Source organism: Parastagonospora nodorum (assembly GCF_000146915.1).
Source record: "Parastagonospora nodorum SN15 chromosome Unknown scaffold_18, whole genome shotgun sequence".
Classification (NCBI taxonomy): domain Eukaryota; kingdom Fungi; phylum Ascomycota; class Dothideomycetes; order Pleosporales; family Phaeosphaeriaceae; genus Parastagonospora; species Parastagonospora nodorum.
The window spans coordinates 371,977-389,381 of NW_001884566.1; the positions used below are offsets into that span (position 1 = coordinate 371,977).

The window sequence follows — 17,405 nt, forward strand, 5'->3', positions numbered from 1 at the left end:
AGCGCCTCTTCCCTCCGCCACTAGCTCCCCGCAAACCCGCCGCATACATCAGCATACAGCCCGCCAGGCTCCGCCCATTACACCAACATACCGCAATATCCGCCGAAACTTTGCGACACAAACAAGCATTATGGGGGAAGAGCTGGCAAGGAGCGCTGCGGCGCGCATCGAGGATCTAGAGCGGCCACAGCTTGACGACAGGTCATACAGGGTCATCACACTGCAGAATCAGCTCGAGGTCCTGCTGATACATGAGGCGGGCACAGACAAGGCTAGCGCTGCACTGGACGTGAACGTGGGAAGCTTCAACGATGCCGACGATATGCCGGGCATTGCGCATGCCGTTGAGCACCTGCTGTTCATGGGAACCGAAAAGTACCCGGAAGAGAACGCATACAACAAATACTTGACGACACACGGCGGCCACTCAAACGCCTTCACCGCCTCCACATCGACCAACTACTACTTCGAGCTATCGTACCCGTCCTCGTCGCCGTCGAATAGCAAGGCAGCTACACCAAGCGCCTCGACCGTGAACTTGTCTGCATCCAAGGAGAAGGACAACTCGCCCCTGTGGGGAGCTCTCGATCGCTTTGGGCAGTTCTTCATCGCCCCACTCTTTCTCGAGGACACTCTAGATCGCGAGATCAAGGCTGTTGACTCAGAGAACAAGAAGAACCTCCAGAGCGACCAATGGCGGCTCCATCAGCTCAACAAGGCTCTAGCCAACCCGAACCATCCATACTGCCACTTCTCGACAGGAAGCTGGAAGACCCTACACGACGACCCGATTGCGCGCGGCGTGAAGATCAGAGACGAGTTTATCAAGTTCCACTCCACAAACTACTCCGCAAACCGGATGAAGCTTGTGGTCCTGGGCCGCGAGAGCCTGGACACGCTAGAAGAGTGGGTTGAGGAGATATTTAAAAAGGTACCTAACAAGGACCTAAGCAGGAGAAGTTGGGACATCCCCGTGTACACCGAAAACGAGCTCTTGACCCAAACATTTGCCAAGCCTGTGCTGGAGTCGAGGTCTCTGGAAATTCAGTTCGCCTACCGTGACGAGGAGGATCTCTACGAGTCGCAACCGTCCAGATATCTGAGCCATCTAATAGGCCACGAGGGTCCCGGCAGTATTCTGGCGCACATCAAGGCCAAGGGATGGGCGAACGGTCTTGGTGCTGGTGGTTCCACGCTTTGCCCTGGTTCCGGTTTGTTCAGCATCAGCGTCAAACTCACCGAAGAAGGGCTGAAGAACTACAAAGAGGTCGCCAAGATTGTCTTCCAGTACATTGGTATGATGCGCGAGAAGGAGCCACAAAAGTGGATAGTTGACGAGCAAATGCGAATCAGCGAGGTCGAGTTCCGTTTTAAGCAGAAGAGTCCGCCCAGCCGTACAGCAAGCTCTCTGGCCGGCATCATGCAAAAGCCTTATGATCGCAAGATGCTTCTGAGCGGACCGGCAGTCATTCGGAAGTTTGATTCTCAACGCATCAACGAGGCCTTGTCTTATCTGCGGCCCGATAACTTCAGGATGACTATAGTCAGCCAGGATTTCCCAGGAGGCTGGGATAGGAAAGAGAAGTGGTACGGCACAGAGCACAAGGTCGAGAAGCTTTCAGAAGATTTCCTCGCCGAGATCAAGGCAGCTTTCGAGAGCAAAGAGCGCTCAGCCGAACTACACTTCCCTCACAAGAACGAGTTCATTCCAAGTAGGTTGGACGTCGAGAAGAAAGAAATCACACAGCCGTCAAAGGAACCAAAGCTGATCAGGCACGACGACAATGTACGGATATGGTGGAAGAAGGACGATCAGTTCTGGGTTCCAAAAGCCAACGTCCACATCTACCTCCGCACGCCAATCACAAATGTCACGCCTCGCGTTGCGCTCATGTCCACGCTGTATCGCGAGCTTGTCACGGATGCTTTGGTTGAATACTCGTACGATGCCGACATCTCCGGACTAGTGTATGACTTTACCAACCATGCCAATGGCATCTCAGTCACCGTCAGTGGTTATAATGATAAGCTGCATGTGCTGCTAGAGAAGGTTCTGACTTCACTACGCGACCTTGAAATCAAACAAGACCGCTTTGACATAATCCGTGAGCGCATAACGCGATCTTTGCGCAATTGGGACTATGGACAGCCTTTCCACCAAGTCGGCACCTATTCTCGTGCTTTCAAGAACGAGAAGAGCTGGATGAACGAAGATCTCGCGAAGGAGCTGGATAGTGTGACGGCTGAGGACGTGCGACAGTTCTACCCCCAGATCCTAGCGCAGGGTCTGATCGAGGTTCTCGCCCACGGAAACCTTTACAAAGAAGAAGCATTGAAGTTCACCGATCTCGTGGAACGAACACTCCGGCCGAAGAAGCTTGCTGCAAACCAGATTCCTATCCGTCGCAATCTCATGTGGCCGACGGGCTGCAACTTTATCTATGAGAAGCAGCTGAAGGATCCAGCGAACGTCAATCACTGCATTGAGTACAGCTTGTATGCTGGCGACGACCGAGAAAACAACACCCGCGCAAAGCTCATGCTTCTCACCCAGATGACGGACGAGCCGTGCTTCAACCAGCTGCGCACAATCGAGCAGCTTGGATATGTCGTGTTCTCTGGTCAGAGCTTTGCAGATACCTGGGCCGGTTACAGGATCCTCATCCAGAGTGAGAAGGACTGCCGATATCTCGAGGGCCGAATCGAGAACTTCCTCAACACGTTCGAGAAGGCTCTTCAAGAGATGAGCGAGTCAGACTTTGAGGATCACAAGCGAGCGATGATTACGAAGCGTTTGACAAAGCTAAAGAATCTGTCTCAAGAGGACATGAGGTTCTGGAATCACATCTACAGTGATGCGTATGACTTTTTGCTAGGTTTGTGGTTCCCATCAAGTGCCTTTGGAAACACTGTGCTAATATCTCCGCAGCCGACACTGATGCTGAAAATCTTGACAAGATCACGAAGAAGGACATGGTCGACTTTTACGCACAATACATCTCGCCCTCGTCATCCAAGCGCTCCAAGCTCTCTGTGCATCTCCAAGCACAGTCCAAGCCCAAAGAGCCCACTCTGGACGAGAAGAAGAAATCGGCCCTCGCAGCCGTCCAAGTCATCCTCACCGAGCACAAGATCGAGCACAAGGCCGAAGACCTGCAAGCTGTCGTCAACAATGCACCAACCGCAGAGTCCCTCCCCGACACATTCTCCAGCTACTTCCTCGAGGCGTTGAAGATTACGCCAGATGTCGCCAGCAAGGTGCTTGACGAGACAAAGGCGGCATTAGGCGTCGCAGACACTGGTCTACCCGCTGAGCCAGCCATTCTTGGTGATAGCGCGGATGCGAAGAGCGTGTCTGATGCGTCGCACCCGGTCATTATCAAGGACATTCACGCGTTCAAGGCGAACATGCAGGTGAGCGCGGGGATCAGGCCGGTGAAGAACTTGGAAGAGTTTATGGAGGTTTCGGAGAAATTGTGAGGTTAGATGGGGCTGAAGGCTATCAAGGCAATGATAAACGAATGGTTGCTTCGGCATATGAATCAAGGATACAGGTAGATGGGAGCGGATGCATGCATGGGGTAGTAGACAAAAGGCGGTGGCAGTTTGATTGTGTGTCGTGCTTTGCGGTCGTCGTGTCTTTTGTGGTTGTGTTCATGCACAATTCATTCTACGTCGTAGTCGTTAGGGAGCAACTTATGTCTATAATGTGCCAAGTTGGGATGGGGCAAGATTGCCTGTTGTGACCAGCGACGAGAAAGAAATGCACGAACATTGATCTCATGAAAAACGGTTCCCGAGATACGAAGTTCATCAGCGGCCTGACACTCTGGACATGGTGCTACGAATGTCAAATGACGACGTGTGGTCCAAGCTCCTGAACTTGTTGGCGTTAGCTTGCAGGTGGTGTGGGGACTCGATCGCAAGCACGGCTCATCTTCAACCTCAAGCTTGAATGCTCGGAATTCGACCACGCCTCAAGACACGCCCATCTCTTCTCGACCTTATCCAGAAGAAGAACATTGACGCCCTATCTGCGTCCGTCGATCAAGTCGTCCCCATCCTCGAGGCCAACGTCGAGCCGTTCCGCGTCCCGCTGCCTGCGAGCCCGCTGCCGTCGCCCCAACGAGAACAGCCGCCGCAGCTGCCCCCGCCCCGAATCACACTCCAGGAAGACAGCGAAGACGAAGATAGAACGGAAGAAGTAGCAAAGATGCCTCCTGTAAGCTTCGCCGTTGGCAGAGATCCTTGTAGCGTACACAGCTAATGGCGGGGCGTAGAAGACACAGAAGAAGGAGCAGAAGGTGGAGGAAGAGGAGCATGGTACGTCTAGTTCTCGAGATGATGTGTCGCACCAGTATGGATAGCAGCTAACAACGTGCAGGAAAGGTCTTTTCCGTCTCCGGGTATGTCCACTCATCGCAACGTGCAACTCGCCTACTGACCGCTACAGTCCCGTCATCGTGGCTGAGAACATGATCGGTGTTGCCATGTACGAGCTTGTAGGTGACTTGCAAGGACTTTCGCAGACGAGATGCTGATAGCGCCAGGTCCGTGTTGGCCACGAGAACCTCGTCGGAGAAGTCATTCGAATCGATGCCGACAAAGCCACCATCCAGGTCTACGAGGAGACCGGTACGCCACACAACCCCAATGCGATATCAGCACTAACGCAGTACAGCTGGTGTGACTGTCGGTGACCCTGTCATCAAGTCTGGACAGCCCTTGTCCGTCGAGCTCGGCCCGGGTCTCATGGAGACCATCTACGACGGTATCCAGCGCCCGCTCAAGGGTATTGCCGACGACGCCAACAGCATCTACATTCCCCGCGGTATCGACCTGCCCGCTCTCGACCGCAAGAAGAAGTGGGACTTCACCCCCGGCAAGCTCAAGGTCGGCGATCATATCACCGGCGGCGACGTCTTCGGCACCGTCTTTGAGAACAGCCTGCTCAGCGAGCACAAGATCTTGCTCCCGCCCCGCGCCAAGGGCACCATCACCCGCATCGCCGAGAAGGGCAGCTACACAGTCGATGAGAAGATTTTGGAGCTCGACTTCAACGGCACCAAGACTGAGTACAGCATGATGCACCGCTGGCCTGTGCGAGTGCCTCGTCCTTCGACCGAGAAGCTCTCGTCTGACCGCCCGCTGATTGTCGGACAACGTGTGCTCGACTCCTTGTTCCCCAGTGTTCAGGGTGGAACGGTGTGCATTCCTGGTGCTTTTGGATGCGGAAAGACTGTTATTTCGCAATCGCTGTCCAAGTTCTCCAACAGTGACATCATCGTCTACGTTGGCTGTGGTGAGTAGACTTCCGTGATTTTTCAGATGGACTGCCTGTAGAATAATGTTCCTGGGGTGCCTCATGAACGAAGTGACGCTTCAGATGGAATCGAAAAAGCTGATGATGTTCAGGTGAGCGAGGAAACGAGATGGCTGAAGTCCTGATGGACTTCCCAGAGGTAGGAGAATATATCCACGAGTACAGATCAGACACTGACAAGTACAGCTCACGATTGAGGTCAATGGCAAGAAGGAGCCTATCATGAAGCGTACCACGCTCATCGCCAACACATCCAACATGCCTGTGGCTGCCCGAGAAGCCTCCATCTACACTGGTAGTACGTAAATAATTGTATGAGCCCGCATGTGAGACATACACTGACTTCGTACAGTCACTGTGGCTGAATATTTCCGCGATCAGGGTAAGGACGTCGCCATGATGGCAGACTCTTCCTCGCGATGGGCCGAGGCGCTTCGTGAAATTTCTGGACGTCTCGGAGAGATGCCTGCTGACCAAGGTTTCCCTGCTTACCTTGGTGCTAAGCTTGCCTCTTTCTACGAGCGTGCCGGTCGCGTGGAGGCGCTCGGTAGCCCTGAGCGTTACGGCAGTGTCTCCATTGTCGGTGCTGTCAGCCCTCCGGGTGGTGACTTTTCGGATCCCGTCACGACCAGTACTCTCAACATTGTCCAGGTCTTTTGGGGTCTCGACAAGAAGCTCGCTCAGCGAAAGCATTTCCCGTCAGTCAACACATCTATTAGTTACAGCAAGTACACTGGCCCGCTCGACAAGTACTACGCCAAGAACAACCCCGACTTCCCCCGTCTGCGCGACCGCATCAAGGAGCTGCTCACCACTTCGGACGATCTCGACCAGGTCGTGCAGCTTGTCGGTAAATCCGCCTTGGGTGACTCGGACAAGATCACACTCGATGTCGCAACTCTATTGAAGGAGGACTTCCTGCAACAGAACGGTTACTCAGACTACGATCAGTTCTGCCCACTGTGGAAGACTGAGTGGATGATGAAGAACATGATGGCGTTCCACGACGAGGCACAAAAGGCCATCTCCCAGGGACACAGTTGGCCCAAGATTCGCGACTCAACATCCGAGATCCAGGCCTCGCTCCGTAGCATGAAGTTTGAATTGCCTAGCGAAGGCGAGGAGGCAGTCACCAAGAAGGTCAGTCTATCACGCAAGCCACCTTGAAGAACTATGCTAACATATGTCCCAGTACGAGGAGCTGCTCCAGAAGATGACGGAGAAGTTTGCGTCGGTGATTGACGAGTAGATGTCGTTTGCATAGCGTGCTCATACCGTATATCTTGATGATAGATAGTGAATTGTACCAAGAATTTTATGTTGATGCCTGGATTCGCTGACGACGCTTGTTCGCGTCCTGTGACCGCAGTCGAGCGTCATGAGCGCTGTTGGTCTTTTTGCCACTCTGAAAGCGCAGTCTTCACATGGAGAGGTGCCTCGCTACTTCGAACAAGTACTGCGCTGCTATTCCTGAAGTAAGACAGCCCGCCGAAGTTGCGTGAGCGTATTCGCCGTTTGCAAGCTTCGAGTACACAGCCATTGTGGCGCGCCCCTGGTCCAAGCTTGATACCCAAGTCGCACCTGCAGCAGCTACGCAACACCCGCGCAACGAACCCCAGTCCCCCAAACACTTTCGCCTTCTACGATTCAAATAACACTTTGACACTCCTGACTGCCGCTGTCACCACCCAACACATCTACTAACAACCTCAACTTTAGTCTCGCCTGTCATGGCGACAAACCCAAATGCGTAGGCACATGCCCAAGGCAGCCCCTCGCAGCGCGGAGAGCTAATGCGGTATACAGGATCAACGTGAACGACCCAGGGCTTATTACGCTGGTCAACAAGCTCCAGGATGTCTTCACCACAGTAGGAGTACGTTACTTCCCCTCGACGATTTCACATGGCAAACACGTCACCGCTAGTTGTCAAGGTCGCAAACTGATGCCCAAGTTAGGTCCAAAACCCCATAGATTTGCCCCAAATCGCCGTCGTAGGATCGCAGTCCAGTGGAAAGAGTTCAGTGCTTGAGAATATTGTTGGACGAGACTTGTGAGTGCTTGCGGCTGCCTGGTCATTTGGTTTGCGACCACCGCTAACAAACATGCGTCCAGTCTTCCTCGAGGAACTGGCATCGTCACGCGGAGACCGCTCATTCTCCAACTCATCAACCGCGCCGCAGCACCACAATCGAATGGCGTCTCCGAAGAAATCAAGTCGTCGGACGCCCAGAACAACGCAGACGAATGGGGCGAGTTCCTGCACATTCCCGGCCAGAAGTTCTTCGACTTCAACAAGATAAGGGACGAGATTGTACGAGAGACAGATGCAAAGACTGGTCGCAATGCGGGTATCTCGCCGGCGCCCATCAACCTGCGGATATACTCGCCCAATGTCCTGACGCTCACTCTGGTCGACTTGCCTGGTTTGACAAAGGTGCCTGTTGGAGATCAGCCTAGGGATATTGAGAGGCAGATCCGCGAGATGGTGCTGAAGCAGATCAGCAAATCCAACGCTATCATATTGGCAGTCACAGCAGCGAACACCGATTTGGCCAACTCGGACGGTCTGCAACTGGCACGAGAGGTCGACCCAGAAGGTCAACGGACGATTGGTGTCTTGACCAAGGTCGACTTGATGGACCAGGGAACAGATGTTGTTGACATTCTCGCTGGTCGCATCATTCCACTGCGGTTGGGATACGTACCAGTCGTGAACCGAGGACAGAGGGATATTGAGAACAAGAAGGCCATCTCCTATGCGCTCGAGCACGAGAAGCAATTCTTTGAGAACCACAAGGCATACCGCAACAAAGCTGCCTACTGCGGTACACCCTACCTTGCGCGCAAGCTGAACTTGGTACGTTTTGTACGGGTTGCGTCGGAACACCAGCTAACGTTTCTAGATTCTCATGATGCACATCAAACAAACACTACCCGACATCAAAGCGCGCATCGCCTCCTCGCTACAGAAGTACCAAGCAGAACTCGCGTCACTCGGCAACTCCATGCTCGGCAACAGCTCTAACATTGTTCTTAACATGATCACCGAGTTCACCAACGAGTACCGGGGCGTTCTGGAGGGCAACAACCAAGAGCTTTCCGCAACAGAGCTCTCAGGTGGTGCGCGTATCTCCTTCGTCTACCATGAGCTTTACGCGAACGGTGTCAAGGCCGTAGATCCATTCGATCAAGTCAAGGACGTCGACATCCGAACTGTTCTTTACAACTCTTCCGGATCATCGCCCGCACTCTTTGTCGGAACCACTGCATTCGAACTCATCGTCAAGCAGCAGATCAAACGCCTGGAGGACCCCAGCATCAAGTGTGTAAGCTTGGTGTATGATGAGTTGATCCGCATCCTCGGTCAACTCCTCGGCAAGAACTCTTTCAGACGGTATCCCGCACTCAAGGAGAAGCTGCACGCCGTCGTGGTTGGTTTCTTCAAGAAGGCCATGGACCCGACCAACAAGCTCGTAAAGGACCTTGTTGCTATGGAGTCGTGCTACATCAACACCGGTCACCCTGACTTCATCAACGGATCGCGTGCTATGGCAATTATACACGAGCGCCACAACTCTAGCAAGCCGACACAAGTGGATCCGAAGACTGGCAAGCCAATGCCACCTTCTGTACCCCCGCGATCGATATCACCATCATTGGACCCTAACGACGGTGGTGGTTTCTTCGGCTCGTTCTTTGCGAGTAAGAACAAGAAGAAGATGGCAGCTATGGAGCCACCGCCATCGACGCTCAAGGCTTCTGGTACACTCTCAGAGAAGGAAGTGCAAGAAGTTGAGGTTATTAGTAAGTTAATGTCCTTTTGAATTTACCACAACAGTCACTAACATGGCCTTAGAACTGCTCATCACATCATACTTCAACATCGTCCGCCGAACAATGATCGACATGGTCCCCAAGGCTATCATGTTGAACCTCGTTACCTGGACCAAGGAGAACATGCAAGGCGAACTTCTGACCAATATGTACAAGACTGACGAGCTGGACGAGCTGCTCAAGGAGTCGGAGTACACTGTCAGGAGGAGGAAGGACTGTCAGCAGATGGTGGAGAGCTTATCAAAGGCGCAGGAGATTGTGAACCAGGTGCAGTAATTTGAGGTGGTTGTGGATGGGAGGGTGAAGATGATGGTATGATAGACATTTGTACTGGCTCTGGCATTCTAGTGAGGGTGTTTTAGGCTGGGATGTAGGTTGCTAGAGATTGTTTGAGCGTTTGTTCTAGTTGTAACTGCCTGTTAATTACAAGCTGTATCAAACATGGAATCGTGCCTCAGATGATATGCACATCTTTGATATCACGCTCAAGATGCACATGTGTACTGCGGAGAGATGACGCTAGTGACAAAAGCGGAGAATGCCGTCCGAACTTCGAAAAGTCTCATGAAGTCGACCACGACACCACACGACACCACAACCGCCATGCTGCTCCCACGAATATTAGCGCCAGTGCGCGCATCAATATCAGCGTCATCCAAGATCATCGCACCCTCGAAATCTGTCCTCGAAGCCCTCCGCGCCGCCAATGGCACCACCGCACCCTTCGCAACCACAATCCTCCCCTTCGTACGATACGCCTCGCATCAGTCCCAAGGACGAGCCAACGGCGCCAAAGACGGTCCAGGAAAGCGATTAGGAGCGAAGAAAAGTGGAGGTACACATACACCCTTCCCCAATATACATACACACCACATCTAACACCACCACTCCAGGCGAATATGTAATCCCCGGCAACATAATATTCCGCCAACGCGGCACAGCCTGGTTCCCCGGCGAGAACTGCAAATTCGGACGAGACCACTGCATCTTCGCTACGGAGAGTGGATATGTACGATACTACAAAGACCCGAACAGACATCCCGATCGCCAATTCATCGGCGTCGCGCTGGAAAAACACCACTCGCTCCCCTACCCCCTCACCGCGCCGCGGCAACGCCGATTAAACATGGTGGCTGTCGAACGGACCGTGGAATCGGGCGACCAATTACTCGCGACTACCACACCAGACACCACTTCGCCGCGGGATAAGAGCGGCAGGATTCTAACCATGGGCAAGGGCTATGCGTTCCGCGAGCAAAATTGGCAGATTGGGCGGAGTGCCGAGAGGGCCGGTGTCAAGTTTGATGAGTTTGTGCCGGGAGATAGGTGGGCGGCGTGGCGCAAGAGTCGGGCCCGTATCCAGGCGAACGAGGAGAAGAAGAAGTTGAGGAATAGCAGCAAGAAGGGTGGCAAGTCGAAGAAGGAGGCGAAGAGGGGGCGGTAGATGTGGTGTAGGTGTATGATTAAATGGATTTGGGTCGGATTCATGCAAGAGCTACTCACTCGTGGGGTGCGTTGTGTTGGTGAATGTTGGTGCTGCCCAGTAAACTTCGGTGAAATGGGCTTGGTGGCGGACTTTGAAGGTGTCATAACTGGCCCCGTCTTGTGGATTTATGGGAGGGCGATATGGGTGTCAAGATCAGATGCATGAGCTTAGCTTATCACGTGATTAACAGACAGAGCTTGTTGAGCAGTTCACAGACAGAGCTTGTTGAGCAGTTCACAGACAGAGCTTGTTGGGTGGTTCACAGGCAGAGCTTGTCGTACGATTCGTCAGTGAACCTCATTGTGTTGCCCACAGGCGGAGCGTAACATGTGGTTCGTACGCAGAAGAACATATGCTGTGGTTATCACAAGAAGCGCATGGTGCGTGGTTTGTACGCAGAGCCTGTGTTATAGTTAGGCAAAGCTTATTGTGGTTCACATGAATAGGCTTGTTGGGTGGTTGGACAGGCTGCTAAATGCTAGTGGTTGAAAGGCAGAGCCTATTGTGAAGTTGGACATGAGACGCAACAATCTCCACATGCCATATATCTACCGTGTTGCCCACCAACAATTGGCTTCCTATCTGTGGTGCAGCGATGTGCAAGCCGAAGATTGGTTTCTTGTCGGGACGCATGCACCTGGGGTACAACAATGTGCGAGGCTCCTGCCTGGTTTGGCACCGTTACGGCATGAGTGGTGTGTGGCTTCCTCGGCCAACAAAGTTCCCCGGTGTAACACGGGCTTGAGAACGGTGCCGCACTCGTGCTTGTCGTCCTGTTTCATGGTATATGAGCTGCCCGGCTTGTAAGTTTTGGCGGGGGTATTACGCTCAACGCTCACTTCTAGTTTTTGATGAGTAGAGATTCTGCGAATTTTCGCTCTTACTCATGATGGAACATAGGAAAGACAGGAGGAGACCTTTAACAGGATCAGACAAGCAGAAGCCTACAGTAGAGTCAGACTACGAGGACGAGGATGCAAGTAAGTAGTACACTCGTCGTTCAAGATGCTCAAAAACTAAATGCTTGTGCTAGGTGCAGCACTCGATGCGAAGCTGGCACCTGAAGAAGCTTGGAAACAAAACCGTATGTACATCACTCATCATCTTGCGAATGCTCAAACACTGATATCTTGCACTAGAGAAAGCCAGACGCCTTGAAGAAACTGCGGAGCGGATGAAGTGTACTGAAGAAGCGATACAGTCTCTAGAGGAGCTGTGCAGTCAATACCGTGCTGACCCCTTGGGAACTTCCAAACTATGCATTGGCGATTGCATAACGGAAATACACCGGCGGCGCCAAAGCCTATTGTCGCTTCAAATTCCGAGGCTGTCTGCCGCTATATGTGCAATAATGCAACTCTTACTCGATAAGATCCCGCACGGCGACTCAAAGCTGAACGAGGTGGACAATGAGGGACAAGCTCCTCTCAGTATCGCTACTCGGTACGGCATACTAGATTGCATTGAGTTACTTGTTTCAAAGGGTGCCGATCTCAGTCTTCAAACTCCAGCAAAGGTCTCGCCAAAAATCATCGAAAGCTACTGTCCACACGATATAGTCATACAGATAGGTGCGGCTCTCAGACGAAACAACCTTATCAGGTGCTGGCAAGACTACGGGGTATATCGTAAAAGTTTACATATATCCTCGACTTTTTTTTGGGATGGACTATGTGCACACAACACCAGTGCGATTAGCATCAGTTTGGACAACAGCATTATTGGATTGGAGCACGCTGGTGAGATCGAACAATACCCCACAATGTGGATTCATGTTCCAATCACTTCCGTAGGTCTTTATTAACGAACCGCTGTCAGTCTGCTGACAAGAAAAAGATTTCTACTCTTCTGGTTAGTATAGAGAACCTAGTATCGTTTCAATCCACTAAAAAACTTCAGGCTGTGGCAAGGAAGATTGATGAAAAGCGCAATGAGAAAGAATTCAACTATTCTGAATATGCATTTACGCGCTTCATGTCCTCTAGTTTTCTCACCCCCACTATCGTCCCCAGTAACCCACTCCTGAGCTATCAGGACATCATTTACGACAGCTCTGTTGTTCGATCATCTGGATTTCGCAAAGACTATGAAGAAACGACTGTTATCGTGGTAAGTGCATTTTCATACATGCGGGTTTCTGTGATTAATTTGCAGTTTCCGTGTCTTGTCTTAGACACAATAGGGAGAGTTTTCCGCGAAAGACGTGTGCATGGATGTCTAAGGCCCTTACCGCGATACATTGGCGGGGCTTTCGATGAAGAGGTTGGCATATGTCTTGAGCAGACACTGGACGAAAGCTATTATCCAAGCTTAGATAAAATGTCATTGGAGGCTCGGAATAAGGACCAAATCGTCTCAAAAGAATACCTCAGAACTTTCGGTGGCGACATTACCGACTGCCCGATTCTGATGGTACCGCAGATCTGGCTCTGGAGGATGGACGATGTATTGTTGAGCGCATTTTCAGAGATCACTAAACTTCTCGACGAACATACTGTTACCGATCATGGATCCCTCATATCTGATATATCAATCAATGCCCAAATCGGCGTCTTGCTTGCTGCGTCCGTCAAGATATTTGGCAGGGATAGTCAATTGGAAGGGAAAATGTTCAAACCGCCTCTGGACATGTTTGAGGCTGCATTGACATCGACATTGTCAGCTGTTCACAACTATCTAGAGGCAGATCGAACTAAACTCAAGACCAAGGAACAGAAAACGAAGGAGCTTGAATTCATTCATCAAATCTCGGATGTTCACTGCGAGCTCGACATGATTCAATCAGTCCTCAATCAGCAGAAGGATGTCATGGACAAGTTCCTCGCAGACACAAAGGCAGCGCGGGATGCAGCGGAGAATTCACCGTTGGATCTCTGGGACATTAGGGCATGGAAAGAAGTGGTACAAGCACGGCAAACTCTGGACCAGTACACCAATCGAATTAGCAAAATACACAAAGACGCAGATCGTGCGGAAAAGGCCATCGACTCTTTTCTCAACCTTCAACGCACCTACGCCAACATTGAAGACACACAGAACAACATGCTCGTCGGCCTCGCCGCCCTCGCATTTGCCATCGTCACCGTCATATTCACTCCTCTGAGCTTCATGACGAGTCTCTTCGCACTTCCCGTGCGAGAAATTCTGCAACACCAGAAGATAATCGAAACCCCTTCAAGTCTGCCGCAAGCACAATCACAAGCATTCGAATTCAAGTACATTGGCGGATATATAGGTGCGTCCCTATAACACTATGTGGGCATGATACTAACTGCCAAAGCCCTAGTAGGATTCGCAACTTGGATACCAACAGGTATATTACTAGGCTTCCTGTATCTTCGCTGGACTGGCCACTTCGGGCGACGACACAGCCAAACGGAGCCGAAGAAGGATGATGCTATGGAGACAAGTGATACGGACCCGAAAGAAAGCGACCACCAGAAGACGAAGCCGTGGATATCGTTACAGGAAGGCTTGCGACGTCGCTGGAACGTCCTGACACGCCGCAAAATACGTGCACAAGCACCGGGAGAAGATACTGGTACCAGCACAGGTGTGAGGGACTCAGATGAAGATGAGGCTTCCAACGTCACTCCCCAAGCCAGCGATGTGGAGGGCAGCAAAACTCGGAAGAAAGACACGAGTATTGTGTAAAGAGACGAGGAGGGGGTTTCGTATCTCAGCAGATTTGTGTTTAGTGTGCCTCACGAATTCCATGTTATCCACATGCTACAAAGTTCAATCCGACTTCCTTGGTTATACTTCGCATGATCATAATTTCGCCCCGTCCACCCACACCAAACCACCCTTTTCTTCTCCATATTGCTTGCCCTTACTCCATCCCAACCACTCCTTCAATGTCTCTTCCCCGCCTTTACCCGGAAATAATCCCTTCTCGCTCCATCCGCTGCCTTCATGTCCCTTCCCTTGTCCTACAGCAGCACTCCTCCCCTCTTCGCCCTGATGCACTGCGTAAGCCGGCGTGCTCTTGAGCGTGACCGCTGGCCGTTGATCATGTCCCTGCTTCTCCAAATCGTCATGCGTAAGCACAGGCGTGCAGCAAGCATCCGTGCCATCGAAAATAGCCTCCCACTCATCCCTCGTCTTCGTCTTGAATTTCTGCGCAAACCACTCCTTGAGCTTCGGCCAGTCTGCGCGATTGTCTCTGTCGCCTGGGAGATCTGAGGGCTTGACTTGCAGTCCCTTCAACAAGGCAGCGTAGAACTGTGGCTCAATGGCTCCGACAGCCATATATTTCCCATCTTTCGTCTCGTATGTGTCGTAAAATGGTGCTCCACCATCCAACATATTTGTCCCCCTCTCGCGCCTCCACACCTCCGTCTTGAGCCCCAATCTCGGCATCGTGGCCAAGACCGCGCTGCCATCCACCATGTTCGCTTCCACAACTTGTCCAAAACCTGTCTTTTCGCGCGCAAACAGCGCCAGTAAGATGCCGAGGAAACACATCGCGCCTCCACCCGCAAAATCCCCCACAAGATTTCCGGGTGGATACGGCTTCTCGCCCTTCCTCCCAAACAAACTCAACACGCCGCTCACAGCGATGTAATTGATATCATGCCCCGCCATATCCTTGTACTTTCCATCCCTCCTAAATCCCGTCATGCGCGCCACAATCAAGCGCGGATTGATCTTGCGCAGCACGTTCTCCGGATCCAGCCCAGACTTCTCGAGGACGCCGGGTCGGAACGGATCGATCAGGACGTCGACGGTGGGAATAAGTTTCTTGATGAGCGCGAGGCCTGAGGGCGATTTTAAGTCCACACATATGGAGGTTTTGCGGCGCGTGAGTTGGTCGGATGTTGGGTGGGGGGTTGTGGTTGCGCGGTCGAGGCGCAGGACGGAGGCGCCGTAGTCGGCGAGGAGGAGGCCTGCGAAGGGCCCTGGAGACGCGAATTAGACATTGAACACGTCAGGTGGAGGTGAAGGAACATACCAGGTGCCAGGCCGGCGAATTCCAGGACGCGGATGCCCTTGAGAGGAGGGTCTTGGTGTTTTGAAGCCATGATGGATGTGCTGGGACTTCAATCTGGTACATATGAAGGGGCAATCAGAGAGTCTGACATTGATATATTCGACGTCGGCATGGTGGTGTCGTGAGATCGAGTCGCCGGCTAAGGACTCCCGCGGGGAAACGTGCTGGTGATACCGAGGATGATGGGGAGAGCTTTGAATGAGGTTTAGCGTGATCTGGGGTATGTAGCCGACATGAAAGCGAACTAACGCTGGCTCTCCTCCACACTACGATTCACACAAGTGTTGATATTGACGAATGAGATGTGGTATTTCGGATCCCGCTGCTCGATGCACGATGTATCAAATCGTAAGGTCTGACAGTCTTTTGTACTTTTTCATCCTTGTCGCTTATATTGCCTCAACACTGAAAACTTGCGGCCCGCCTCCCGTCTACCATATCGATCTCTCGCTTGAACCTGCCATGCGTTGTGGCAGAGTTGTTGACGAACACTTCGTCAGGTTCCAGCTGCTCAGACGTGTCTTTGACAACCTTCTGACTGTGTACCTCTGCCTAATTGCTTAACATTTGGTGATACGGGGCCTGCGGCACAGAGTATACAGCAAAGAACAGACAGGAAATTTAGGGTAACAGTGGAGTTTCGATGGTCCCTAAGTACATTATCATCGCATACAACGTTTTTCTGGACTTGTTCATGGGATGTACGAGCGGCGGCGTACGTGTTCAGTCCAGCAGTCGGAGTCGGGCAAAATTAATGCACTTCAGACCACTGGACTGTGAAACGCCTCTGCTTCGAAATCTCCTCGTCCAGTTTGAGCATGTAGCAAGTCCTGGTGGGCCTGTCATTGCGAGAACGGTGAGCTACGTAGGTTTCGTCGGGGTACTGACATGTGTAAGAGGTGGCCTCGGTGCATCTATCAACTGAAGACACTACCACAAAAGTATCATTTTCAGCAGCTTGTAGCCGTACTAGGCTTCCAGCCAAGCAAAGCTTCGATCATGCGAAACTTCATCATTCCACGCACTACACCCGCCCAGGAAAACGGCGAGTACTAAACCTCAGAGGTCGAGGCAAGAACACGTTACAGCAAGGCTGACATCTCCACACTACTCCCTTCTATCCAATCCTCAGCAGCGTATATCATCTTCTGCACTTCCAATGAAACCATCGTCCTCGAAAAAGATCGCGGAACCGCCAAAAGATTAAGCAGCTCAATACTCATCACCGTTACAAACCACGACGTGTCATACGAGGATCAATTCGCACACTTTACGCACACCGGCAAAGGGCGTTTGAGCATGACCATGAATGATATCAATAAGAATAGTATAGATCGCAAACGCTGTCTAGCGGACAAGTAGGAGAAGTGATGTGAGATGCAAAGGTGCAATTTCAGGGAAAGAAGGTCGTGTGCCAAAGGTGTACCGCTGGGTCAGCTGAGGAGTGGATGATGGAAGCGCCGACTTGCGGTTACTGGACGCATGTTGTGTGTGTTATGGATCCGAAGAAGGGTGAATTCAGGTGGGTAAGGAAGCTTGAAGAAGGTGAGGTTCAGGTCGAGGAAGTCGGAGACGTATATCCGGTTTACCATCGACCCGGGAGGGCCTAGATAGCGTTAAAGTGAGTGCTGCAATGATTCGTGCGCGCTGTGTCCAAACAGCACTACCAGAGTGCAACTCAGTTAGGCCTATTCTTGCAACTTTCGGATACGATTTATTAAGGAGTTAAGTAGAGGTCACTTCATAGCTCAAATTACGTCTTGCCC

General features: G+C 51.9%; 9 protein-coding genes across 9 annotated transcripts; 7 read left to right on the forward strand and 2 right to left on the reverse strand.

Annotated features, from left to right (window-relative positions):
• Positions 1 to 130: 130 nt before the first annotated feature.
• SNOG_11020 (hypothetical protein) lies at positions 131 to 3,782 on the forward strand (the record flags this gene model as incomplete). Its single annotated transcript, XM_001801220.1, has 2 exons — positions 131 to 2,876; positions 2,930 to 3,782. The coding sequence occupies 2 exons, from the start codon at positions 131 to 133 to the stop codon at positions 3,478 to 3,480; spliced, it is 3,297 nt and encodes a 1,098-aa protein (XP_001801272.1). The 3' UTR covers positions 3,481 to 3,782.
• Positions 3,783 to 3,955: 173 nt separating this feature from the next.
• Positions 3,956 to 6,572, forward strand: SNOG_11021 (hypothetical protein; the record flags this gene model as incomplete). The annotated part of the gene is made up of 10 exons (XM_001801221.1): positions 3,956 to 4,222; positions 4,281 to 4,323; positions 4,385 to 4,406; positions 4,454 to 4,502; positions 4,551 to 4,635; positions 4,682 to 5,302; positions 5,416 to 5,462; positions 5,510 to 5,621; positions 5,676 to 6,463; positions 6,516 to 6,572. The coding sequence occupies 10 exons, from the start codon at positions 3,956 to 3,958 to the stop codon at positions 6,570 to 6,572; spliced, it is 2,091 nt and encodes a 696-aa protein (XP_001801273.1).
• A 66-nt stretch (positions 6,573 to 6,638) lies between these two features.
• SNOG_11022 (hypothetical protein) lies at positions 6,639 to 6,863 on the reverse strand (the record flags this gene model as incomplete). Its single annotated transcript, XM_001801222.1, has 2 exons — positions 6,639 to 6,708; positions 6,748 to 6,863. 2 exons carry the CDS (start codon positions 6,861 to 6,863, stop codon positions 6,639 to 6,641), a joined length of 186 nt encoding a protein of 61 aa, XP_001801274.1.
• Positions 6,864 to 7,428: 565 nt separating this feature from the next.
• On the forward strand, positions 7,429 to 9,436 carry SNOG_11023 (hypothetical protein; the record flags this gene model as incomplete). Its single annotated transcript, XM_001801223.1, has 4 exons — positions 7,429 to 7,543; positions 7,567 to 8,183; positions 8,230 to 9,130; positions 9,183 to 9,436. The coding sequence occupies 4 exons, from the start codon at positions 7,429 to 7,431 to the stop codon at positions 9,434 to 9,436; spliced, it is 1,887 nt and encodes a 628-aa protein (XP_001801275.1).
• A 327-nt stretch (positions 9,437 to 9,763) lies between these two features.
• On the forward strand, positions 9,764 to 10,604 carry SNOG_11024 (hypothetical protein; the record flags this gene model as incomplete). The annotated part of the gene is made up of 2 exons (XM_001801224.1): positions 9,764 to 9,995; positions 10,102 to 10,604. 2 exons carry the CDS (start codon positions 9,764 to 9,766, stop codon positions 10,602 to 10,604), a joined length of 735 nt encoding a protein of 244 aa, XP_001801276.1.
• A 931-nt stretch (positions 10,605 to 11,535) lies between these two features.
• SNOG_11025 (hypothetical protein) lies at positions 11,536 to 11,824 on the forward strand (the record flags this gene model as incomplete). Its single annotated transcript, XM_001801225.1, has 3 exons — positions 11,536 to 11,626; positions 11,680 to 11,730; positions 11,796 to 11,824. 3 exons carry the CDS (start codon positions 11,536 to 11,538, stop codon positions 11,822 to 11,824), a joined length of 171 nt encoding a protein of 56 aa, XP_001801277.1.
• A 173-nt stretch (positions 11,825 to 11,997) lies between these two features.
• Positions 11,998 to 12,867, forward strand: SNOG_11026 (hypothetical protein; the record flags this gene model as incomplete). The annotated part of the gene is made up of 4 exons (XM_001801226.1): positions 11,998 to 12,089; positions 12,336 to 12,435; positions 12,546 to 12,755; positions 12,829 to 12,867. 4 exons carry the CDS (start codon positions 11,998 to 12,000, stop codon positions 12,865 to 12,867), a joined length of 441 nt encoding a protein of 146 aa, XP_001801278.1.
• A 98-nt stretch (positions 12,868 to 12,965) lies between these two features.
• On the forward strand, positions 12,966 to 14,300 carry SNOG_11027 (hypothetical protein; the record flags this gene model as incomplete). The annotated part of the gene is made up of 2 exons (XM_001801227.1): positions 12,966 to 13,881; positions 13,972 to 14,300. The coding sequence occupies 2 exons, from the start codon at positions 12,966 to 12,968 to the stop codon at positions 14,298 to 14,300; spliced, it is 1,245 nt and encodes a 414-aa protein (XP_001801279.1).
• A 117-nt stretch (positions 14,301 to 14,417) lies between these two features.
• SNOG_11028 (hypothetical protein) lies at positions 14,418 to 15,670 on the reverse strand (the record flags this gene model as incomplete). The annotated part of the gene is made up of 2 exons (XM_001801228.1): positions 14,418 to 15,547; positions 15,601 to 15,670. 2 exons carry the CDS (start codon positions 15,668 to 15,670, stop codon positions 14,418 to 14,420), a joined length of 1,200 nt encoding a protein of 399 aa, XP_001801280.1.
• Between the last annotated feature and the right edge of the window lie 1,735 nt (positions 15,671 to 17,405).